The sequence below is a fragment of the Coregonus lavaretus genome (assembly GCF_964263955.1).
Source record: "Coregonus lavaretus genome assembly, chromosome: 29".
NCBI classification, from domain to species: Eukaryota; Metazoa; Chordata; class Actinopteri; order Salmoniformes; family Salmonidae; genus Coregonus; species Coregonus lavaretus.
The window spans coordinates 3,636,692-3,662,490 of NC_140016.1; the positions used below are offsets into that span (position 1 = coordinate 3,636,692).

The 25,799-nt window shown below is 46.8% G+C and overlaps 2 protein-coding genes across 2 annotated transcripts; both read left to right on the plus strand.

The window, feature by feature from the left end:
• The first annotated feature begins 1,284 nt into the window (after nt 1-1,284).
• LOC311104933 (shootin-1-like) lies at nt 1,285-19,542 on the plus strand. Its single transcript, XM_084146918.1, has 15 exons — nt 1,285-1,379; nt 1,660-1,822; nt 2,873-2,970; nt 6,109-6,190; nt 6,832-6,926; nt 13,155-13,301; nt 15,987-16,140; nt 16,328-16,487; nt 16,596-16,669; nt 16,837-16,949; nt 17,093-17,107; nt 17,616-17,681; nt 17,831-17,966; nt 18,632-18,947; nt 19,347-19,542. The coding sequence occupies exons 1-15, from the start codon at nt 1,293-1,295 to the stop codon at nt 19,519-19,521; spliced, it is 1,881 nt and encodes a 626-aa protein (XP_084003044.1). The 5' UTR covers nt 1,285-1,292; the 3' UTR covers nt 19,522-19,542.
• Nucleotides 19,543-22,709: 3,167 nt separating this feature from the next.
• LOC311105168 (THO complex subunit 3-like) lies at nt 22,710-25,799 on the plus strand. Its single transcript, XM_084147223.1, has 6 exons — nt 22,710-22,920; nt 23,292-23,448; nt 23,660-23,864; nt 24,170-24,331; nt 24,542-24,642; nt 25,047-25,799. Exons 1-6 carry the CDS (start codon nt 22,741-22,743, stop codon nt 25,208-25,210), a joined length of 969 nt encoding a protein of 322 aa, XP_084003349.1. The 5' UTR covers nt 22,710-22,740; the 3' UTR covers nt 25,211-25,799.

The window sequence follows — 25,799 nt, forward strand, 5'->3', positions numbered from 1 at the left end:
ATTTTCTGGATTTTCTTTTCTCAATTTGTCTGTCATAGTTGACGTGTACCTATGATGAAAATGACAGGCCTCTCTCATCTTTTTAAGTGGGAGAACTTGCACAATTGGTGGCTGACTAAATACTTTTTTTCCCCACTGTATATACTAAGATGTGTAGGGAGCATTTCAATAGTTAACCAATGATGGCCATCTTGGGTGTTCTGGGTGTGCCAATAGGGAATGAGTATGTGCATATGGGAGAATGATTGCACCTCTTTTCCTGACAACAGCAGCACCCAATCTAATTTGTTAGCGAAAAATTCTAAGATCATTTAAAGTACTGTAGCCTATGTTTTGCAACAGAAATACTGGCACAAATTCAGGATAAGCTTACATTTTCAATGGAACCACATGGGCCTTAGTTAATCTGATTTGGAGTATATAGTAGCTAGAGGAAATACTAATGAATTCCAATGAAAAAAGAGCCGGAGCCTTTCTGGTCTCCAATGCAACATGATCTGGCTCCATCAGCATGTCACATGGACCCTGCTACTGTTCTGTCTGTCGCCAGAGGGAAACTGAATATCTCAATAGGGAGAAGGAGAAATAGAGTGAAACTGAATAGCTCAATAATTCAGTCATTCATTCATTTATTCAGTCATTCAGTCATTCATTCATTTATTCAGTCATTCATTCAGTCATTCATTCAGTCATTCATTCATTTATTCAGTCATTCATTCAGTCATTCATTCAGTCATTCATTCATTTATTCAGTCATTCATTCATTTATTCAGTCAGTCATTCAGTCATTCAGTCATTCATTCATTCATTCATTTATTCAGTCATTCATTCAGTCAGTCATTTATTTAGTCAGTCATTCTTTCAGTCATTCATTCATTCAGTCATTCATCCATTTATTCAGTCAGTCATTCATTCAGTCATTCATTCATTTGTTTATTCTGTCATTAATTAATTAATTCAGTCATTAATTAATTCAGTTATTCATTCATTTATTCAGTCAGTCATTCATTCATTTATTCAGTCAGTCATTCAGTCATTCAGTCAGTCATTCATTCATTTATTCAGTCAGTCATTCGTTCAGTCAGTCAGTCATTCATTCATTCATTTATTCAGTCAGTCATTCATTCATTTAGTCATTCAGTCATTCATTCATTTATTCATTCATTCATTCATTCATTCATTCATTCAGTCAGTCATTTATTCAGTCAGTCAGTCATTCATTCTTTAAAATATGAGTCAAATCATACCATAAAACAATAAAACTACCTGTTTTTTGTATTCCAGTTTCCCAAATGGTGATCGAGGAGGTGAGCGTTCTGCAAACTCAGCTGGAGATAGAGAAATCCTGCAGAGAGAATGCTGAGGCCCTTGCCACCAAGGTAAGAGCCTGACACTGCTTGACTTAGTAGTTAACACCCTGGGCCCTGCCAGGTGGAGGTGATTCAAATCAATGTTGGTCATTTTTACATGCTTGTGTGCATAATGTTTATTTCCATAAGCCTCTGATGTGTAGGTTACAGTACATACATATCTTACAATATTACAAACATACAACATGCTAAATCAGTGTATGTTGCTGTGTGCTATTGGCCTCTGTTCTCAGCTTTATACCATCTGTCTTTATCACATATAATCCAGTGTGTGTTGTTTGTCCCCCAGTTGAACAGTGAGAACAGGAAGCTGAAGTATCTGAGCCTGTCGTCTCGACCCTGTCTGGATGAGATGCTGCCTAGCATTACAGACTGCATTCCTCTGGAAGAGGAGACAGACATACAGGACACCAGCCCTGACCCGTACAGCCAGTACCAACAGCAGGTTAAAGGTAGCTACCAGACGCATACACAGACAGTACCAGGTAGCTACCAGACCCATACACAGACAGTACCAGGTAGCTACCAGACCCGTACACAGACAGTACCAGGTAGCTACCAGACCCATACACAGACAGTACCAGGTAGCTATCAGACCCGTACACAGACAGTACCAGGTAGCTATCAGACCCGTACACAGACAGTACCAGGTAGCTATCAGACCCGTACACAGACAGTACCAGGTAGCTACCAGACCCATACACAGACAGTACCAGGTAGCTACCAGACCCGTACACAGACAGTACCAGGTAGCTACCAGACCCATACACAGACAGTACCAGGTAGCTACCAGACCCATACACAGACAGTACCAGGGAGCTACCAGACCCGTACACAGACAGTACCAGGTAGCTACCAGACCCGTACACAGACAGTACCAGGTAGCTACCAGACCCGTACACAGACAGTACCAGGTAGCTACCAGACCCGTACACAGACAGTACCACGTAGCTACCAGACCCATACACAGACAGTACCAGGTAGCTATCAGACCCGTACACAGACAGTACCAGGTAGCTATCAGACCCGTACACAGACAGTACCAGGTAGCTACCAGACCCGTACACAGACAGTACCAGGTAGCTACCAGACCCGTACACAGACAGTACCAGGTAGCTACCAGACCCGTACACAGACAGTACCAGGTAGCTATCAGACCCGTACACAGACAGTACCAGGTAGCTACCAGACCCGTACACAGACAGACACACAGGACACCAGCCCTGACCCGTACAGCCAGTACCAACAGCAGGTCAACGCTATATCAAATCCTTTGTCTTGACAGGGTTATGGACTGACTGCAATGAAATGATGTTGTTCCTGTACAGCATATTAAGATTCACCTTTCTGTTGTTTTTTTCTAGTGGTATTTCTAGTAGCAAGATAAAACATGTTAAAGTGTCCAAATGTTAGAGTAATAGAGCTATATGTCAGAATATTAGAAGTAGTGAAGAGATGTCATCACGTAGTGTCACGCAGGAAACCTCTTTATTCCGCTCCAGAGCTCCAGGAGACAGTGAGCAGTCTGCTGGAGGAGAAGAAGAGGCTTGCCTGTCAGCTTCAGGAGCAGCAGAGACAGGTTGAAGAGCTAACAGCCCTGGTGAGTACCAACTACCAGGCCTGGTAATCAATAACTCACAGGAGGACTGTCTGTTTTGGGTGGGATTCTGAGGGCTGGCGAGAGGACTTGTGTTATATTATGTGAGCATGAATGCAGAATATCTGTCTAGTTTTTTCATAGTTTTGATATGTACACTGATCAAAAATATAAACGACTTACTGTTCATATAAAGAAATCAGTCAACTGAAATACAGTGGGGGAAAAAAAGTATTTAAGCCAGCCACCAATTGTGCAAGTTCTCCCACTTAAAAAGATGAGAGAGGCCTGTAATTTTCATCATAGGTACACGTCAACTATGACAGACAAAATGAGAGAGAAAAAATCCAGAAAATCACATTGTAGGATTTTTAATGAATTTATTTGCAAATTATGGTGGAAAATAAGTATTTGGTCACCTACAAACAAGCAAGATTTCTGGCTCTCACAGACCTGTAACTTCTTCTTTAAGAGGCTCCTCTGTCCTCCACTCGTTACCTGTATTAATGGCACCTGTTTGAACTTGTTATCAGTATAAAATACACCTGTCCACAACCTCAAACAGTCACACTCCAAACGCCACTATGGCCAAGACCAAAGAGCTGTCAAAGGACACCAGAAACAAAATTGTAGACCTGCACCAGGCTGGGAAGACTGAATCTGCAATAGGTAAGCAGCTTGGTTTGAAGAAATCAACTGTGGGAGCAATTATTAGGAAATGGAAGACATACAAGACCACTGATAATCTCCCTCGATCTGGGGCTCCACGCAAGATCTCACCCCGTGGGGTCAAAATGATGACGGTGAGCAAAAATCCCAGAACCACACGGGGGGACCTAGTGAATGACCTGCAGAGAGCTGGGACCAAAGTAACAAAGCCTACCATCAGTAACACATTACGCAGCCAGGGACTCAAATCCTGCAGTGCCAGACGTGTCCCCCTGCTTAAGCCAGTGCATGTCCAGGCCCGTCTGAAGTTTGCTAGAGTGCCTTTGGATGATCCAGAAGAGGATTGGGAGAATGTCATATGGTCAGATGAAACCAAAATATAACTTTTTGGTAAAAACTCAACTCGTCGTGTTTGGAGGACAAAGAATGCTGAGTTGCATCCAAAGAACACCATACCTACTGTGAAGCATGGGGGTGGAAACATCATGCTTTGGGGCTGTTTTTCTGCAAAGGGACCAGGACGACTGATCCGTGTAAAGGAAAGAATGAATGGGGCCATGTATCGTGAGATTTTGAGTGAAAACCTCCTTCCATCAGCAAGGGCATTGAAGATGAAACGTGGCTGGGTCTTTCAGCATGACAATGATCCCAAACACACCGCCCGGGCAACGAAGGAGTGGCTTTGTAAGAAGCATTTCAAGGTCCTGGAGTGGCCTAGCCAGTCTCCAGATCTCAATCCCATAGAAAATCTTTGGAGGGAGTTGAAAGTCCGTGTTGCCCAGCGACAGCCCCAAAACATCACTGCTCTAGAGGAGATCTGCATGGAGGAATGGGCCAAAATACCAGCAACAATGTGTGAAAACCTTGTGAAGACTTACAGAAAACGTTTGACCTGTGTCATTGCCAACAAAGGGTATATAACAAAGTATTGAGAAACTTTTGTTATTGACCAAATACTTATTTTCCACCATAATTTGCAAATAAATTCATTAAAAATCCTACAATGTGATTTTCTGGATTTTTTTCCCTCATTTTGTCTGTCATGGTTGACGTGTACGATGAAAATTACAGGCCTCTCTCATCTTTTTAAGTGGGAGAACTTGCACAATTGGTGGCTGACTAAATACTTTTTTCCCCCACTGTACCCTTTGTTGGCAATGACACAGGTCAAACGTTTTCTGTAAGTCTTCACAAGGTTTTCACACACTGTTGCTGGTATTTTGGCCTATTCCTCCATGCAGATCCATGTATATTCATTAGGCCTTAATCTATGGATTTCACATGACTGGGAATACAGATATGCATCTGTTGGTCACAGATACCTTTAAAAAAAGGTAGGGGAGTGCATCATAAAACCAGTCAGTATCTGGTGTGACCACCATTTTGCCTCATGCAGCGCGACACATCTCCTTCGCATAGAGTTGACCGGGCTGTTGATTGTGGCCTGTGGAATGTTGTCCCACGTCGCTGTGCGACGTTGCTGGATATTGGCAGGAACTGGAACACGCTGTCGTACACGTCGATCCAGAGCATCCCAAACATGCCCAATGGGTGACATGTCTGGTGAGTATGCAGGCCATTGAAGACCTGGGACATTTTCAGCTTCCAGAAATTGTGTACAGATCCTTGCGACATGGGGCTGTGCATTATCATGCTGAAACATGAGGTGATGGTGGCGGATGAATGGCACGACAATGGGCCTCAGGATCTCATCACGGTATCTCTGTGCATTCAAATTGCCATCGATAAAATGCAATTCTGTTCGTTGTCCATAGCTTATTCTGACAGTTTGTGCAGAAATCCTTCGGTTGTGCAAACTCACAGTTTCATCAGCTGTCGGGGTGGCTCGTCTCAGACCATTCCGCAGGTGACGAAGCCGGATGTGGAGGTCCTGGGCTGGCATGATTACACAAGGTCTGTGGTTATGAGGCCGGTTGGATGTACTGCCAAATTCTCTAAAACGACGTTGGAGGCAGCTTATGGCAGAGAAATTAACATTGAAATATCTGGCAACAGCTCTGGTGGACATTCCTGCAGTCAGGATGCTAATTGCACGCTCCCTCAACTTGAGACATCTGTGGCATTGTGTTGTGACAAAACTGCACATTTTAGAGTGGCCTTTTATTGTCCCCAGCACAAGGAGCACCTGTGTAATGATCATGCTGTTTAATCAGCTTCTTGATATGCCACACCTGTCAGGTGGATGGGTTATCTTGGCAATGGAGAAATGCTCACTAACAGGGATGTAAACAAATTTGTGCACAAAATCTGAGAGAAATAAGCTTTATGTGCGTATGGACAATTTCTGGGATGTATTATTTCAGCACATGAAACATGGGACCAACACTTTACATGTTGCGTTTCTATTTTTTGTTCAGTGTAATTATATTCTCAGTCACGTTGAAGCACCATAAAACCTTGGCTGTTTATGTTTTACCAGCCTTTCACCTCTGTTCTAAATGTTTTTTGTAGGCTGAGAAGGAGCAGGCTGAAATGAAGGAGCTTCGCAAAACCATCGAGCAGCAAACCAAGATCATCAAGAGGTTCAATAGAGGTGAGTTACATGACAGTCTACCCACTACCCACTGTGTTCATATCAATAGAGGTGAGTTACATGACAGTCTACCCACTACCCACTGTGTTCAAATGTTTCTGGTTGGCTACTGTTCATCATATGTACTGCAGAATGTATAGACCAGGGGAAAATGGTACAGGAGTCATCGGGACAGTTACATTTATACCAGTAGTACTGTATATAGAGAGATGCGTCTGTGAGGTGCTGCCACCAGGGCTATACTAATCTCATGTCATCTGTCTATGAGGTAATACATGTGGGTGTGTGTGGCTGGCTGTGCATCTGGCAGCTGGCTGTCTTCCCGGAAAGACCCTCCCTCCCAACCCACATGAACACACACACACACAGAGAGACACACACACCCTGCTCACCCTCCTTAATCATCTGTCGAGGGCATGCTACTGCTCCACAATATTCCCTTCAGAGACATCATCATGGTAGAGAGGGGGCTGCACCACAGATGCCCCTCCTCTTTCTCCACTGCTGTTACTGTATTACAGTGGTCTGGAAACAGGTTTGGGCTTTCAATTAGACCATCCTCCCTGACCATCTCTCTCTCTATCTCTCTCTCTCTCCATCTCTCTCTCTCTCCATCTCTCTCTCTCTCTCTCTCTCTTCAGTGTCTGTGATGGCTACTACAGAGTATGAGGAGATGAAGGAGCAGCTGGATTTGGAGCAGAGCCTGAGGGTGAAGGCTGAGACGTATGCCCACGAGGTAGACAGACAGACAGGCAGACAGACAGGCAGGCAGGGGAAGACTCATATCAGACATGATGACTGGGATAATGGCAGTGTACTGTATGAAGTCTTAAAGCACCATGTTAATTAATCACTTGTACAAATGTTTGTTGTCATTCTCTAAGTGTGATAGCTAACATCTCCAAATGTTCTCTGAGAATATGGTTGTCAGGGGTGCTGAAGGTGGGTGTGGTGAATGAATCAAGCGCAGGAGGCAGAGGTACAGTCCAAAAGACTTTAGTGCAATATCCACAAGAGAAAAGCACATAATAGCCCGAAGGCGAAAATCACGGCGCACACAGGCGTCAAATAAACGGCGCACAAACAAACCTCTCCAAAACACTGGAGGGAGGAACAAAGCTCCAACACGAAAACAGAATGGGCAATCACACACAAACACAGACACACACAACGAGAACTAAATAGAACACTAACGAGGACTAACTAGACACAGGTGTACAACATCAAGACAAAACCAAACGAACATGAAACATAGATCGGTGGCAGCTAGTACTCCGGGGACGACGACCGCCGAAGCCTGCCCGAACCAGGAGGAGGAGCAGCCTCGGCCGAAACCGTGACAGTACCCCCCCCTTGACGCGCGGCTCCAGCCGTGCGCCGACCCCGGCCTCGGGGACGACGCGGAGCAGGGCGCGCGGGATGGTCCCGGTGGAACTCTGACAGGAGAGATGGGTCTAGGATGTCCCTCCGCGGCACCCAGCACCGCTCCTCCGGGCCGTACCCCTCCCACTCCACGAGATACTGGAGACCCCCCATCCGGCGTCTGGAGTCCAAGATGGACCGAACGGTGTACGCCGGAGCCCCCTCGATGTCCAATGGGGGCGGAGGAGTCTCTCCTATCTCATTGTCCTGGAGTGGACCAGCTACCACCGGCCTGAGAAGAGACACATGGAACGAGGGGTTAATATTCTTATATTCAACAGGTAGATGTAACTTATAACACACCTCGTTCAATCTTCTCAGGACTTTAAAGGGCCCCACAAACCGCCGACCCAGCTTCCGGCAGGGCAGGCGGAGGGGTAGGTTTCTGGTAGAGAGCCAGACTCGATCTCCGGGTGCGTACACCGGCCCCTCACTGCGGTGGAGATCGGCGCTCGCCTTGTGACGAAGGACGGCCCGCTGCAGGTGGACGTGGGCAGCGTTCCACGTCTCTTCCGAGCGCCTCATCCAATCATCCACCGCAGGGGCCTCGATCTGGCTCTGCTGCCACGGTGCCAGAACCGGCTGGTAACCTAATACACATTGGAAAGGGGTTAGGTTGGTAGAGGAGTGGCGGAGAGAGTTCTGGGCCATCTCGGCCCAGGGAATGTAACGCGCCCACTCCTCAGGCCGGTCCTGGCAATACGACCTCAGAAACCTACCCACATCCTGGTTGACACGTTCTACCTGCCCGTTACTCTCCGGGTGGTACCCCGAGGTAAGGCTAACCGAGACCCCCAAACGCTCCATAAATGCTCTCCACACCCGGGAGGTAAACTGGGGGCCTCGATCAGACACTATATCCTCGGGGACCCCGTAATGCCGGAAGACGTGGGTAAATAGGGCCTCAGCAGTCTGTAGGGCAGTAGGAAGACCCGACATAGGGAGAAGACGACAGGCCTTAGAGAACCGGTCCACAACGACCAGGATGGTGGTATTCCCCTGAGAGAGGGGAAGGTCTGTTACAAAATCCACCGAGAGGTGGGACCATGGTCGTTGTGGAACGGGTAGGGGCTGTAACTTACCCCTGGGCAGATGTCGGGGCGCCTTACACTGGGCGCACACCGAGCAGGAGGAGACGTAAACCCTCACATCCCTAGCCAAAGTAGGCCACCAGTATTTAGTGCTAAGGCAATGCACTGTCCGGCCAATATCCGGATGTCCAGAGGAGGGTGACGTGTGAGCCCAGTAAATGAGTCGATCCCGAATCTCGAGCGGAACGTACCTCCGACCCTCAGGACATTGTGGAGGGCTGGGGTCGGTACGCAACGCTCGCTCGATCTCGGCATCGACCTCCCACACCACCGGTGCCACAAGGCAAGACTCCGGTAGTATGGGAGTAGGCTCAACGGACCTCTCCTCCGTGTCATACCGCCGGGACAGTGCATCTGCCTTACCATTCTGGGACCCAGGGATGTACGTGATTTTAAATACGAACCTGGTGAGAAACATACTCCATCGAGCCTGGCGAGGGTTCAGTCTCCTCGCTGCCCGGATGTACTCCAGGTTCCGATGGTCAGTCAAAATGAGGAAAGGGTGTTGAGCCCCCTCAAGCCAATGCCTCCACACCTTAAGGGCTTGAACTACAGCTAACAGCTCCCTGTCCCCAACGTCATAGTTACGCTCCGCCGGGCTGAGCTTTTTGGAGTAAAAAGCACAGGGGCGGAGTTTAGGTGGCGAGCCGGACCGTTGAGAGAGAACGGCCCCTATACCAGCCTCAGACGCGTCCACCTCAACCTGAAAGGGAATTGTGGGATCCGGATGCGCCAGCACCGGAGCCGACGTAAACAGGTCCTTCAGTCTCCTAAAGGCCCTGTCCGCATCAGCTGACCACTGCAGGCGCACCGGACCCCCTTTCAGAAGGGACGTGATGGGAGCTGCCACCTGTCCAAAACCCCGGATAAACCTCCGGTAGTAATTCGCAAAGCCCAAGAACTGCTGCACCTCTTTTACAGTGGTTGGAGTTTGCCAATTACGCACAGCGGACACACGATCCACCTCCATTCTCACCCTTGACGCGGACAACCGATACCCCAAAAAGGAGACAGACTCCTGGAAAAACAGACATTTCTCTGCCTTGACATATAGGTCGTGCTCCAACAGCCTCCTCAATACACGTCGCACCAGGGTTACATGCTCGGCTCGGGTAGACGAGTACACCAGAATATCATCAATGTACACGACCACCCCTTGTCCCTGCATATCCCGGAAAATGTCGTCTACGAAGGATTGGAAGACTGATGGAGCATTCATCAACCCATATGGCATGACAAGATACTCGAAATGACCTGACGTGGTACTAAACGCTGTTTTCCATTCATCGCCCTCCCTAATGCGCACCAAGTTATACGCGCTCCTGAGATCCAATTTTGTGAAAAACCGCGCTCCATGCAATGACTCCGTCATGGTCGCAATCAGAGGGAGTGGATAACTGTATTTCACAGTAATCTGATTGAGACCACGGTAATCAATGCACGGGCGCAACCCTCCATCTTTCTTTTTCACAAAAAAGAAACTCGAAGAGGCGGGGGAAGTGGAAGGCCGAATGTATCCCTGTCTCAAAGATTCGGCTATGTACGTCTCCATAGCTTTTCTCTCCTCTTGAGACAAAGGATACACATGGCTCCGTGGGAGCGCTGCTCCTGCCTGGAGATCAATCGCACAATCCCCCTGTCTATGGGGAGGCAACTGCGTCGCCCTAGTCTTGCTAAACACGAGAGCTAAATCCCCATATTCAGGCGGAATGTGCAGTGCGGGCACTTGGTTTGGACTTTCCACCGAAGTCGCCCCCACGGAAACACCCAGACATCGCCCCTTACACTGAGCAGACCACCCATCGAGAGCCCTCTGTTGCCACGAAATAGCAGGGTTATGGGTGCTTAACCAGGGAATTCCCAGCACCACTGGGTACGCAGGAGAGTCGATCAGATACAGCTGTATAGTCTCTTCATGACCCCCCTGCGCACACATCCTAAGTGGCGCTGTGACCTCCCTGATCAACCCAGACCCCAACGGGCGGCTATCTAAGGCATGAACGGGAAAAGGTTTGTCAACAGGTAGGAGAGGGATCCCTAACTCTAAACAAAACTTTCGATCAACAAAATTCCCAGCTGCGCCTGAATCTACTAGCGCCTTATGCTGGGAATGAGGTGCGACCTGTGGAAAACCAACAGGTATACAAAAGTGCGCAACAGAAAGCTCTGGGTAAGTGGGGCGTCTACTCACCTGGGAGGCCCCCCCAGTGCGTGGCCTGTTGTCTTCTCCCCCGGAGAACCCTCCCCAGCACCTGGCCGCAGTGTGCCCTCCACGACCGCACTTGGTGCAGGAGACAGGCCCCCTCGGGCTCTTCCTCCTCCGTTCTCTAGCGCCGGCACCCCCGAGCTCCATAGGGCTCGGCTCGGAGGTGCCGGAGGGCGGAATGGACGGACCCCCCTCGGGACGTCCACGGGTGGCCAGCAGGGTGTCTAAACGGATGGACATATCGACCAACTGGTCGAAAGTCAGATGGGTATCCCTGCAGGCCAACTCCCGTTGAACGTCCTCCCGGAGGCTACACCGAAAATGGTCGATGAGAGCCCGTTCATTCCACCCTGCATCCGCCGCTAGAGTCCGGTACTCCAAAGCAAACGCCTGTGCGCTCCTCCTCCCCTGTCTTAAGTGGACTAGCCGCTCCCCCGCCGCTTTGCCCTCAGGTGGATGGTCAAACACGGCCTTGAAGCGGCGGGAGAACTCGGCGTAGGAGATGGTGTTGGCGTCCATCTTCCTCCACTCAGCGTTAGCCCACTCCAACGCCTTACCGGTGAGACAGGAGATGAGGGCGGAAATGCTCTCGTGTCCCGAGGGCGCCGGGTGTACGGTGGCAAGGTAGAGTTCCACTTGTAACAGGAACCCCTGACACCCGGCAGCGGTGCCGTCGTATGCCCTCGGGAGCGAGAGCCGAATCCCACTGGGTTCCGGTAGTTGGACGTGCGGGCTGACCGATGGTGATGGTGCGGTAGGTGGGGGTGTGGGTACCCCGCTGGTCTCCCATCTATGGAGGGTGTTCATCACTCGGTCCAGGGCGTGCCCGATTTGGTTGATACGATCCTCCTGACCACGAAGGCGCTCCTCCATGATCTGAGTGGGTACGGGTGCTCCTGCTGATTCCATAAGATGGTGTGTGATTCTGTCAGGGGTGCTGAAGGTGGGTGTGGTGAATGAATCAAGCGCAGGAGGCAGAGGTACAGTCCAAAAGACTTTAGTGCAATATCCACAAGAGAAAAGCACATAATAGCCCGAAGGCGAAAATCACGGCGCACACAGGCGTCAAATAAACGGCGCACAAACATGTGCAAACAAACCTCTCCAAAACACTGGAGGGAGGAACAAAGCTCCAACACGAAAACAGAATGGGCAATCACACACAAACACAGACACACACAACGAGAACTAAATAGAACACTAACGAGGACTAACTAGACACAGGTGTACAACATCAAGACAAAACCAAACGAACATGAAACATAGATCGGTGGCAGCTAGTACTCCGGGGACGACGACCGCCGAAGCCTGCCCGAACCAGGAGGAGGAGCAGCCTCGGCCGAAACCGTGACAATGGTATTTTATTACCTTCATTGTTATTTATTACTAATGTTCAAATTAGTCTTAAATAAACAATTACCTATATTCTCACTTCTAATTAATTATTAATAATAATTTTGTGTTGAGGAATGGTGCGTATAGATTTTCCTGAATGCATGTTTACTGACCTCCAATAGCAGAAACCCTCCAGATCTGGTCCTAGTCTGGGGACTGGCAGCAGCAGCAATACTAGTCCTAGTCTGGGGACTGACAGCAGCACTAGTCCTGGTCTGGGGACTGAGCATCAGCACTAGTCCTGGTCTGGGGACTGAGCAGCAGCACTAGACCTGGTCTGGGGACTGACAGCAGCACTAGTCCTGGTCTAGGGACTGAGCAGCAGCACTAGTCCTGGTCTGGGGACTGAGCAGCAGCACTAGTCCTGGTCTGGGGACTGAGCAGCAGCACTAGTCCTGGTCTGGGGACTGAGCAGCAGCACTAGTCCTGGTCTGGGGACTGAGCAGCAGAAGCACAGACTCAGCACTGCTTTGAAGGACACACATATGCTTGGGGGAACCACAGCCACAGTAGTTGGGTGTACTGTTATCTGTTACGCTGCTTGGCCTGAGGCTGGAGAGGGAGTCGGGGTTCTCTGGAGAATGCAGGCTGTGGTTATTGTAGACCATTTAGATAAAAACAATGCCTGCTTACTTACTGCTTCATGCTACAGTCTAATGCTTCCATATCCTGCTTCATGCTACAGTCTAATGCTTCCATATCTGGAGAACCTGGGTCTTGTGTTTTAAAACACCTGATCGTTCCCTCAGTCCCTCCTCTGCTTCCCTCCTTTTCTCTTTCCTTCCTTCCCTCCTTCATTCATTCTCTCATCCTTCCTTCCCTCCTTCATTCCTTCTCTCCCCTCCGACAGATGTTGGTGAAGCAGAAAGAGGCTAACAGACAGAGTATGATCCTGCTGCAGAACGCTGACCCCAGCCTTCAGCTCATCAAGGCTCTGGAGGACGTGGCTAATGTTACCAAGACTCTGGAGCATGAGAGACTGCTGCATCACCAGAAGGTAGGTAGATAGATAGATATACAGTATATATCTAATGTTACCAAGCCTGTGGAGCAGGAGAGACTGCTGTAGGTGGGTGGGTGGTAGGTAGGTAGGTAGGTAGGTAGGTAGGTAGGTAGGTAGGTAGGTAGGTAGGTAGGTAGGTAGGTAGGTAGGTAGGTAGGTAGGTAGGTAGGTGGGTGGGTGGGTGGGTGGGTAGATAGGTAGGTAGGTGGGTGGGTGGGTAGATAGGTAGGTAGGTAGGTAGGTGGGTATATAGGTAGGTAGGTAGGTAGGTGGGTGGGTGGGTAGATAGGTAGGTGGGTAGGTAGGTGGGTAGGTAGGTAGGTAGGTAGGTAGGTAGGTAGGTAGGTAGGTAGGTAGGTAGGTAGGTAGGTAGGTAGGTAGGTAGGTAGGTAGGTAGGTAGGTAGGTGGGTGGGTAGGTAGGTAGGTGGGTGGGTGGGTGGGTAGATAGGTGGGTGGGTGGGTGGGTAGGTAGGTAGGTAGGTAGGTAGGTAGGTAGGTAGGTAGGTAGGTAGGTAGGTAGGTGGGTGGGTGGGTGGGTAGATAGGTAGGTAGGTAGGTAGGTAGGTAGGTAGGTAGGTAGGTGGGTGGGTGGGTAGGTAGGTGGGTGGGTGGGTGGGTAGATAGGTGGGTGGGTGGGTGGGTAGGTAGGTAGGTAGGTAGGTAGGTAGGTAGGTAGGTAGGTAGGTAGGTAGGTAGGTAGGTAGGTGGGTGGGTGGGTGGGTAGATAGGTAGGTAGGTAGGTAGGTAGGTAGGTAGGTAGGTGGGTGGGTGGGTAGATAGGTGGGTGGGTGGGTGGGTAGGTAGGTAGGTAGGTAGGTAGGTAGGTAGGTAGGTAGGTAGGTGGGTGGGTAGATAGGTAGGTAGGTAGGTAGGTAGGTGGGTGGGTGGGTGGGTAGGTAGGTAGGTAGGTGGGTGGGTGGGTAGATAGGTGGGTGGGTGGGTGGGTAGGTAGGTAGGTAGGTAGGTAGGTGGGTGGGTGGGTAGGTCTGACTACCTCACAAGACTACTATGGTTATAGGTAGCATCACCAGAAGGTAGGCCTCACAGTCCCAGTGTGACTGCTAGATAGATACAGTATATATATCTGTGGTCTGACTACCCTCACTGGTTTACCACGCAGCAGCTACTGGGCTCCAGCTGTGGCCAAACCTGCAAAGTCATCACCTCTCAGATCTCCACCCCCAGAACCCACAACACATGACAAGGGGCTGTGATGGGCGTTTGTTTAAAGCTGTCCTGCCCACAGGATTCCTCCCTAATTAAACTGGCAGTGGTTTGGTTTGTCCTGAATCAAGTGATCATAAGTTACCATCTTCCCCTCTGACAGTATATTATATTTTCCTACAGAAAAGACAGACAGACAGACAGCAGGCTACATTACAGACAGACAGACAGACAGATCTAGCTTCTGTAACTGATCTTTCTGAGTACCATGTAGACAAGCTGATCATTCTTAGGACCAGGGAGACAATCTGATCCCACTATTTCTACTCCCTGCTCTCTGCCAGCCTGCTGAGGCTGTCTGTTTTAGTGTGCCGCAGAGCTTTGCTCCAAAATGCCCATCCTTGGCAAGGGAGAGGAGAGGGTGTGTTGTTTCAGAAGAACAAGGAGGATACAACAGGAGGGCTTCAGTCAAATCAATATGTTTAATCACAAGGGCCTTCTCTTACACAGCACTTCACAACGTTGTAGAGTGAACATTAACACACTCCTATATGGTCTTGCCCTGTGGTGCTTGGAATTTAGAGACCAAAACATATATACTGAACAAACATTTAACCACAACATGCAACAAATTCAAAGATTTACTGAGTTACTGTTCATATAAGGAAATCAGTCAATTGAAATTGGATTTCACATTATTGGGCAGGGGTGCAGCCATGGGTGGGCCTTGGAGGGCCTGGGCCCACCCACTTGGCAGCCAGCCCCACCCACTGGGGAGCCAGGCCAAGCCATTCAGAATTTGTTTTTTCCCCCCACAAAGGGCTTTATTTTACAGACAGAAACAATCCTCAACCCCCCCGGTCTGGCATGGTTACACGTGGTGTGCGGTTGTGAGGCCGGTTGGACGTACTGCCAAATTCTCTAAAACGACGTTGGAGGCAGCTTATGGTAGAGAAATGAACACTCAATTCTCTGGCAACAACTCTGGTGGACATTCCTGCAGTCAGCATGCCAATTGCACGTTCCCTCAAAACTTCAGACATCTGTGGCATTGTGTTGTGTGACAAAACTGCACATTTTAGAGTGGCCTTTTATTGTCCCCAGCACAAGGTGCACCTGTGTAATGATCATGCTGTTTAATCAGCTTCTTGATATGCCACACCTGTCAGGTGGATGGATTATCTTGGCAAAGGAGAAATGCTCACTAAAAGGGATGTAAACTAATTTGTGCACAATATTTGAGAGAAATAAGCTTTTTGTGCATATGGCAAATTTCTGGGATTTTTTATTTCAGCACATGAAACATGGGACCAACACTTTACATGTTGCGTTTATATTTTTGATCAGTGTAGTTTCAGCAAGGCAAAGAGCAGAATTGCTCGTCTTGATCACATAATGAGTAAACCTTCGGGGTGCAAGGTGATTTTATAAATCAGTGATTCTGCGCAGTCCAACTGAACTATAGTAAATCTGGATCTCAAACACACTGGGTGTCTCCATCCATCTCCATGTAGGTGAAGGCTCTGGAGGCTGAGCTACAGGAGGACACGTTGAAACAGCAGACAGCAGAGCTGCAGAGCCAGCTGGAACTGATAGAGGAAGAGAAGAGAGAGACAGAGGGACGTCTGCAGGACGTAGAGAAGAAGAACTGTGACCTGGAGAAAATAGGTGAGGAGAACACCTACAGGCTGTCAGTCACATCACACCGTGGGTAACCACAGCTTTTATTCCTATTGCTCTTTGAAAGAATACGTCTCCAGCAGGTACCAGTAGAATAGATAGTTGTCCATCTTCTCATGTTAAAATGACTGGTGACCCAGGCTTCATGTAACACACCTGTCTTTTATATCTTTAGTGCAAGAGCTGCTGCAGGTCCAGAAGAACACTGTGCCCTCACCAGGCCCTGAACCAGGGACCGCCCCACCCCCCGCCCCTGTTCCCCAGCCCCCTCCACCCCCACCCCCACCCCCTCCCCCTCCTCCACCCCCTCCCCCATCGCGATGCAACCCCCTCAGGTAAGACTGTAGGCAATTATTATGTTGTGTACAGGCTTGCATGCAGAGCTCCAACCACCAATCTGTCTAATCATACTGAGTTTAATTTATACTCTCTTCATTCAATAGCTCACTGATTGCAATCATGAGGAAATCATCCAAGGGTTCAAAGGGGACATCCCCGAAGTTGGAGCAAGCTCCTGGTAGGTTTGAAACCACTGAGAATCAAATCTGCACCTGCCAGAATAATATAGAACATCGAGGATATGATTTAAATACTCATTCATAATTGAGGAATTTCTTATTTTAAAATCACACATCTTTACAATATTATCCATGTAACCCTTCTGTCTCTCTCCTTGTCCTGTAGATGGAGGTGCAGAAGGAGGTACAGATGACGTCAAAGTGAAGGCAGTGAATGAGATGATGGAGAGGATTAAACATGGAGTGGTTCTGAGGCCTGTCAAGGGAGGAGACACTAAGGTGAGAAGGTCAACAGTTCATGTTTTGTTTAATAATTGTTTTGGAAAAATTGTGGAAATAAAGACTCTACTTAATGTCCTCCGACTGATTACTCCCCTTTTTCTCCACCCATCTTCTCTAATCGACTGACCGTCTCCCCAAAGAGAGTTGCCGTAAAAGTGAGTATATTTACTTTTACATCGATTGTGTGACAGTCTCTCTGGATCCTAAAATCACAAAAAAACGACATGCTAACCCCCACATCGCAAGGATAATCCACATCATATGGTACTAGAGTGAAATGGATTATAGTAGTTCTGTTATTAATCTCTTACTAAAACCAGTCTTCAGTTTGGCTTTTGGCATGGGCTCTTTCTCTTTGTGTAACATTGTCCATGGATTACCTCACAATGTAGACTGACAGAGACCACATGCATGCTGCTTTCATTTCATTTAGATTATATTGATTGACAAAATCACCATGACAACTTGCAGGCTCCGAGGGGCTTTGAGGAGAAAATCAATAAAATGGCCTCCAGCTCTTTAATATAGACCAGCTATGTGATAAACGCTAACACCAGCTGCCAGCCAGGCCCGATGTGTGTGTGTGTGAGCACATAAGAAAATGCGTGTTATGTCCTGTTTATTAACTTAGTTGATGTAGTAATACATTCTCTTAACCCCTAGAAACCTCTAGTAATTGAAGAAAAGCTGCCACAGGAGAGTGCCATGGAAGAACTGAAAGGCATTCTGGTATGTTATTTCTTTTTAGTTTATTGGCCTTATTATAAGAAATAATTAAACGCTCATATATGCTTTTAAGAAATGATTAAACCTATATTCTATATAATTCTATCTGTTACCAACGGTAAAGCATGTTGTCTGTGTTTCTGGACCCCCAGGAGACGGTGAAGATGAGTCCCAGTCGGGGGTCTCAGGAGTCGGTCCCGTCCCCCTCAGGGAAGAGCCCTGTCAGCAGTGAGCTGGAGGTCATCCTTAGGAGGAGACGTAAACAGGCCTGCGACTCTGGAGACGGAGGTAACAACACCATTCGTTTTGTTTGTTTCTTTAATTCTCCTAAAATGGGTATATACACAGACGATTTGAGTGGTTTGCTGAAAAAGAGATGCACATTCCAGCCTTGACTATTCTCCATATCCCCACCAGAGGGCTCAATACATCCTGCCATGATCACATGCATGCAGTACTCTAACCATTCAACCATAGGCCAGGGCATGCATGATCTGTCACTATTTATTAGTGGTGAGCCACATTCACGATGTTGTGAATTCAATAACAATTATGCAGTGCAGTCTTTGTAACCAGTTCTTAGAATACCAACAATGTGTTATCTTTGCCTTTGAATATGTCCAGGGACAACCGAGTGTACTGACCCTATGGTTAGATGTTAGGCCTACAGTGTAGTGACCCTATGGTTAGATGTTAGGCCTACAGTGTACTGACCCTATTGTTAGATGTTAGACCTACAGTGTACTGACCCTATGGTTAGATGTTAGGCCTACAGTGTGGTTGGTAAAAACTTGCATCACTGTTTACTTTGTGAAATGCCAGTCAAACATCTGATTGTTAATGCTCCTAGATCATATAGTAATCTACTGGAGATAATAACCCACAGAGAGAGAGTGGACATGCTGTTCTCTTACATCATGTCCCTACTAACCCCCTTTGTCTCGCTCCCTCAGATGAGAGCAGGGACGGACAAATAAGCAAGGTGTCCTCCTCTGACAGCCTGAACGGGAGGTACAGCCAGAGCTCCCACAGCTCCGACAGCTCAGGCAAAGAGCCAGAGGGGCCTGTAGGGCCAGGGCCTGGGCAGAGCCCCAGAGAGCCAGCCTCCCCCAGCGGAAGGGGTCCCGGCCCAGCTGTAGCAGCCAGGCACAGGTCAGACTCTGTCCAAGAGCCCCAAGCAGGGTCCTGGCAGGACAGGAGGCACCGTACTTCTTTGTCTGAGAAAGAGGCCTACTCCGAGGTGCCGGTCACCAATAGATGCATTGTCAGGTAATGTACCATCTATTATGGTGACCATCCTCATGTCAATTATTTCAGCTAAATTGGCCCACATATGATAGGCACAACTACGAAATATCTCTGGTTTGAATACCCGAGCCGACAAGGTGAAAAACCTGTCGATGTGCCCTTGAGCATGCCACTTAACCCTAATTTGCTGCAGGGGCGCCGTACTACTATGGCTGACCCTGTAAAACAACACATTTCACTGCACCTATCTGGTGTGTAACAATAAAACATATTTTTGGTATTTTTTACTGTAAGAATAAAAGGGGGTAATTGCTTATTTTCAAACAAAAGGATTCTTTAAAATACTTTGTTGGTGCAGAACACATGTATGAAAATGTCAAGGACTTTTGAAGGAGGACTCACCTTTGTGTGTTCCAACAGTGGGGAGGAGCCTGAGAAGCAGAAGCCTGAGAGATGGGCACCACAGTCCAACGGAGTCAGCCACCCTAACCCTAGGCTGAGTGTGGAGTCGGACACGCATGCCTCACTCTCTCCAAGCGTTTCCGCAGTGCCCAACCCACTCAACGGGAACGGGAGCACGGATGCAGAGTGTTGAAGGTCGGCTACAGAGGTCCCTGGCAACCAGGATTAAGGCTGAGGAAAGCTGCACAATTTGCACAGAATCTCAGTTATCTGCCGTTAGAGACACTTAATTAAAAAAAGCTTTAGGTTATTTTATTTGATGCACAAACGATCTCGATCTGATGTGGCTTCGCGTCATCATCTGATGGAATGCACTGATTTAGAATCCAACCTTTTTTATTCGTTTCTCTCTCTCCCTGACCCTGTTATAGTGAACAGGAACTTAATGATACTTCTAATCTACAGTATAGCACAAACTCATTTGATGCTAGTTCTGCTTCTTCCTTACTCTTCCTGAATCTAAAGGAGACACTATCCTACTACCGTAAGACTTTCAGTAAAGTTACTGTTTACTTTATGCAGCAGAAGCACCACCTAAACATCGATAAAGAACTATGTTTGCCATCTGGGTCATCATTAGCAAATAGAATACAGACATTGCACATTATGAAGGCACTTTTGCTATTTCAAACTGGAGCTCTGTTTCAGTTTGTGAACTATCTTTAATGTGTAATCAATGCAACTACAGCGTAGGGACGCAAATGAAAGCCATGCACATGTTTCAATCAAAATAGCCTACCATCCTTGAGGAATTAGGTGCTTGTGTACTCAGTCTACCTCGTATTAGACACACTTGCCTCTTGACTATCCTAAATTGTATTTAAAGGGAAAAACATGATATATTATCATCTTCGTGCAATGGCACAACATGTGTAAATGTCATCCACCTACATTCCCAAGCTGTATAAGGTGCTTTGTTCATATTTGCTGGGATACTCCCATTGTTTCATTACTGCTGTAACCTGATTTCGTCCTATGTGCATTCCCCACCTCTATTATGTTAGTAGGTAATGCTTTCAGATATCTAGTACAACTTAAAACAACTCGATTACAGAGTATACAAACTTAACTGATACAGCAACTTAATCTAAGAAATAAATACATTTGAAGGCTCATAGGACATTTACTCTCACACCCGTCATGACATTGTAAATGCTTCTTAAAAACATAGAAACAACATTGAGAGCATTTGACTCTATGGTAAGGCATTTCTATGAAGCCTTTAAAATGGAAGGAAATCTTGTTTTCCAGATGCAATGATTTACCAAGTCTTAAACCTATCACCATTTTCTCAAATCCATCTTTATTCATCAGGCAAGCAGCTGATCAAAAAGGAAATAACTGGACTGAGTTTGTGTGAATCTTGATATTGTGTGTGTTTGGGATTTGAAAATGGAGTGTTATGTTTTTTTTTTTTAACATTTACATGGATGTTCATTTTTCACTTGTATGAAATAAAATTACCCAATTCAAACAACAAGACTTGTACTTGTATCTATTTCCCTGTCTTTATATGTGTAATATATTACTAATATTAGATCATTATTAGCTGGACTGAACTCCATTTCAAGCATAACCTGAGATAGCATTATTGGCATAGAAACTGAGCCACAGTGTCATACTGTACTGTCTTTGGCTGAGCCTTTAATACCTAAATGTAAGGTGTGTAGTTGATAAGTGTGTTGAATCAATACAGTTAGAAAGCGTTTACATGGATTGGTTCACTTTAATACCCATTTTGTATTTTGTTCAAACATTTTTTTATAATTTTTTTTATTCGAAACCATTTAACTATTTAGACAATGATGCCTTATTCCTTTATAATCCACGACTTACCCATGATAATACAAAAAACATAATACATTACTGTAGCTAGCTAGATCAAACACCCTGTATCTGCTAGCAATGTGTAACCGGGCTGACACATTTTTGGTGTTGTTGTCAACCAGCCACTTTGGTGCTTTGGGACAATGCACAGTGAACTAGTGCGCAAGACGGTATTGGAGTGTGTACCAACAGAGAGCAAGAAGGTTTTCCTCTGCGACGGGAGTAGAACAGAGTTGAGTTTGGGAGTCGTTTTTCCGAGGTGAGCAGGACAATTATGAGATGGAGTTACGTCTGGATGCCGCCGGGCCGCAAGCAAAGTCGGGAGAACAGGAATATTGGAACAGGGACACAGAAAGGCGGATTTCTGAAGAGGAATGGAGAGAAAAATAGGAAGAAGAGTGACATTTGTGGTTTCAGGGTGGGTAGGAAAGGAGTTGGGTGCAGTTGAATCAGTGAAGGTAACCTGTAGTGTACTTCTGATATTTGTTTGTGTTTCTTCTGACCAGAGGGAGCTGGTGCTCCGTGTCACGCAACTTGGGTCAATATCTGTTTCTTGCTTTGCTCTTAGGAACAGGGCACCATTGAAAGGAGTGATTTCTGGGGTAGTGTTAAGTGTGGAGGCAGAGCAATTGAAGTTGAAGATTCCTGGTGTTTGTGATGCCCGTCGTTTGGTGCGACTCAGACCCGGTGGTGAGCGTGGTGAAACAGAGGAGTCACTGTCAGTCCTTTTGAGTTTTGGGTCAGAGTCTCTACCAGACAAAGTCATGTTAGGATATATCAGTTATCCTGTTAGAGCTGTTGTGCCGAATCCACTGCAGTGTTTCAGGTGCAACGTTTATGGTCATGTCATAGCAGTTTGTAGGAGGGACATCCCAAGATGTGGAAGTGTGCAGGATGGCATGGGATAGAGGACTGTGTAGTTTTGGTGGATAAAGTTGTGTGTGTCAAATGTAGGGGTGCCTATGTTGCTGGTGGTCGGATGTGTCCGGTGCGAGAGAGGCAGGTTGAGGTGGCTAGTGTCAGAGTAGTGCAGAAGGTGTCGTCTGCTGAGGTAGTGAAGAAAGTAGAGGTGAATGGGTAAATGATCCTGGGAGTATCCCTGTGAGTAGTAGATCTGTGCCAGCACAAAAGCATAGGCCAACGAGTGATATATGCTTCAGTAAAGTTTGCTTCTTAGCGTTCATAGCAATAGTTAACAACTGTACGGCAGAAATGGAACGTAAATCACAGAAAATAGATGTTGTGGTGGCAGCTGCAGAGAAGTATTTGGGTATACGAGATTTGACTTCAGAAGATTTACAGGGTGTGTTGAGTGGTAGTGTCCGGTCCTCCCAGGCCGTTGGCATAGTGCAGGAGGAGAAAGGGTCAAAGTAGTGGGTTTTTAATGACTGTGGAGTTTAATGGATTTATATTATGGTCCAGTTGGGGGCGGTAATGCAACAAATTGGATGCCAACCGCCGTTAAACTCCGAAGCAGAAGAAGAAACACCCCCTGTAGTGACTAAACGTGGTATTATCTTCCAAAATGGCGTCCAAATATTATCAAGAGATGCAAGAGAGTTTTAGAAATAACAACAAAAGTAGGGAATTCCCTGCGCATAGCGCTAAAGTTCATTCAGTAGCATGGAGTTGCGATGGCAGGAGGTTGGCATCTGGGTCTTTTGATAAAACAGCAAGCGTATTTGTCTTGGAAAAAGACCGTTTGGTAAGTTGCTAGCTAGTTAATTAGCATGCTATCGACGCCAGCTAACATTGAATTAATGAACCACGCATGCTAGTGCAAGGCTAAAAAACACGCCTCTCAAGTCTTATCTTGTAACATTCAGGCACACCCAAATTATACACTCACTTTTATATCTAGCAGATATCTATTAATTTGCTAACTGTATGATCAGATCGCGAAGGAAAGAGCCTGATAACTAGCTAGGTGTTATGTTGTGTGCTGATCCAGCTAGCCTAGACAGCTAGCTAGTTAAACTACAGTTACTTTTTTGTGGCCGCTACCACCCCCTTAGCACACAGCTAGCTATCTTGTTGATTTTGCTAGCAGTTTTTGCCTATATCAACCCCTCACAGGTGAAGGAGAACAACTACAGAGGCCATGGAGACAGCGTTGATCAGTTGTGTTGGCATCCTACCAACCCAGACGTGTTTGTCACTGCATCAGGGGACAAGACCATACGCATCTGGGACGTCAGGACAACAAAGTGCACCGCTACAGTCAACACTAAAGGTACCCTCCAGTTCCAGTTGTTGTTTTGGACAGTGATACATCTGCTGTGTCTTCAGCCAAAAAACAATACTTTAGTCTTGTGCTTTAGTTTTGCCTGAAGTGAAAGACTTTACAGTACGTGGTCATTTTTGGCCATCTGTAATGTTCTGTTGCATTCATTCTGATATGTGCCGACAACAGTGCTTGATCTATCTGTTATGTTTGTTTGCAGGGGAAAACATCAATATCTGCTGGAGTCCGGACGGCCAAACGATAGCCGTTGGGAACAAGGACGATGTGGTTACCTTCATCGACGTCAAATCGCACCGGTCGCGAGCCGAGGAGCAGTTTAAGTTTGAAGTCAACGAGATCTCATGGAATAATGACAACGACATGTTCTTTCTCACCAATGGAAACGGGTGCATCAACATCTTGAGGTAAGACCTTGGTACCTTCCAAAATGGCACCCTAGGTGATTCCCTATATAGTGCACTACTTTTGGCTAGGACCCATACGGTGCTGGTTGAAAACCAGTGCACTATTTAGGGAATAGGATGCCATTTCCCACCCACCCTGTTACTCTAGCATTCATAGTCCTGTCCAAACTAGAATGTGTAGCTTTATGTCCCTGTGATGTAGCTGATGCCGATTGCTGCTGCACACAAACATGGAAATGACTTGGAAGTAATCGATAGATTGTCCTAAAGTTACGGCTCCCTGACTTTGGACATGTTGTTTTCAGTTACCCTGAGCTGAAGCCCATCCAGTCGATCAACGCCCATCCCTCCAACTGCATCTGCATCAAGTTTGACCCGACGGGGAAGTACTTTGCCACAGGAAGTGCAGACGCCCTCGTCAGTCTGTGGACCGTTGAAGAACTGGTCTGTGTTCGCTGTTTCTCCAGGTGAGTGAGTCTACATTGAAAACAGTCAATGTGGACAGATGTCGATCTACAACAAATGGTGCAATTGCAAATCCCTCACCATCATCATCAGCTAACCCAAGTAACCCGTGTAAACATCCAAAACATGATCAGTATTTTGTATCACTTGACATGCACGCTTTTGCAATGTATACATACGTTGAGTCTGATTGTCTTGTCAATGTGTCCCAGGTTGGACTGGCCAGTGAGGACGTTGAGTTTCAGCCATGATGGGAAGATGCTGGCTTCAGCTTCCGAAGACCACTTCATAGATATAGCGGAGGTTGAAACAGGTTAGTTGAAGAAAGTCAATGCATTTTTTTTGTGGCACATAAAGAAACACAATTAGCAAGAACACAAAATACAGTCAGTTGAAAGAATTGAATGTGCAAGAATAATCCCCTCTGCTCCCTGTGGAACATACAGCCCACACAACAAGCCCACACTATGCCAGATAGTCCTTGGCAAGGATAAAGTCCTCTTTAATTTGAGTTCATCATTCATAATAATATAATATGCCATTTAGCAGACGCTTTTATCCAAAGCGACTTACAGTCATGTGTCCATACATTTTTACGTATGGGTGGTCCCGGGGATCGAACCCACTACCCTGGCGTTACAAGCGCCGTGCTCTACCAGCTGAGCTACAGAGGACCATTCCTCAGTATCCTCTATTCTTTCTTTTGTCTTTTTGCAGGAGAGAAGCTGTGGGAGGTCCAGTGTGAGTCGCCTACGTTCACAGTGGCCTGGCATCCGAAGAGACCGCTGCTGGCGTACGCATGTGATGACAAGGAAGGGAAGTATGACAGCAATAGAGAGTCGGGCACTGTCAAACTGTTTGGATTACCTAATGATTCCTGAGTGGGATCAAACACGCTTGTCAGTGTCTTTTGAGTCACTCTTCAAACCGAGTTAATTAGGATGATGGGCCCTACTGTCTCTGTGCAGTAAGACTTATTCTCTATATGTTTAATAAAAACATGCTTGACTGTTGGTCCATTAAATACTGACAAGAAGGGATGTCTGTATAAATAGCTACATCATGTAAACTGATATTTCTCTTCAGTCGAATGCTCAACTTTCTTCTACAGTTTTTTTTCTAGAAAGAGTGCCATCTTAGATGTATAATGAGCGGATGCTTACAGCGACTCTGCGAAGGGAAGAGAATCTAGAGTTGGCCTTAACGATTGAGATAAAACGTAATTTACTCTCCGTAGTTAGGGAAAAACACTCAACGGTGTTCTTTTGGCAACCACCAGTTGGCCCTGCATCCCAATTAGGAAATAGTTGTTTGTTTCTGTACAGTTTTCTACATTCCTGTTTCTCCATACAGTTTGCATTACACACACAGTGCTGTACCATATTTTGTTTAAACTGTAAATTGATTTTTGTATATTAAAAGAAGTCTTGTTGACTTGTCTTGGTTGAACAAATCAAGGTATAAAACTGA

What these genes read in the sequence shown, in the direction of transcription:
- LOC311104933 (XM_084146918.1), top strand. Translation starts at nt 1,293, where the DNA reads ATGGTGATCGAGGAGGTGAGCGTTCTGCAAACTCAGCTGGAGATAGAG. An exon ending in TTGAAGAGCTAACAGCCCTG is followed by an intron (nt 2,971 to 6,108) that starts GTGAGTACCAAC and finishes TGTTTTTTGTAG; the next exon opens with GCTGAGAAGGAGCAGGCTGA. An exon ending in CATCAAGAGGTTCAATAGAG is followed by an intron (nt 6,191 to 6,831) that starts GTGAGTTACATG and finishes CTCTCTCTTCAG; the next exon opens with TGTCTGTGATGGCTACTACA.
- LOC311105168 (XM_084147223.1), top strand. Translation starts at nt 22,741, where the DNA reads ATGGCGTCCAAATATTATCAAGAGATGCAAGAGAGTTTTAGAAATAAC. An exon ending in TCTTGGAAAAAGACCGTTTG is followed by an intron (nt 22,921 to 23,291) that starts GTAAGTTGCTAG and finishes AACCCCTCACAG; the next exon opens with GTGAAGGAGAACAACTACAG. An exon ending in TATAGCGGAGGTTGAAACAG is followed by an intron (nt 24,643 to 25,046) that starts GTTAGTTGAAGA and finishes GTCTTTTTGCAG; the next exon opens with GAGAGAAGCTGTGGGAGGTC.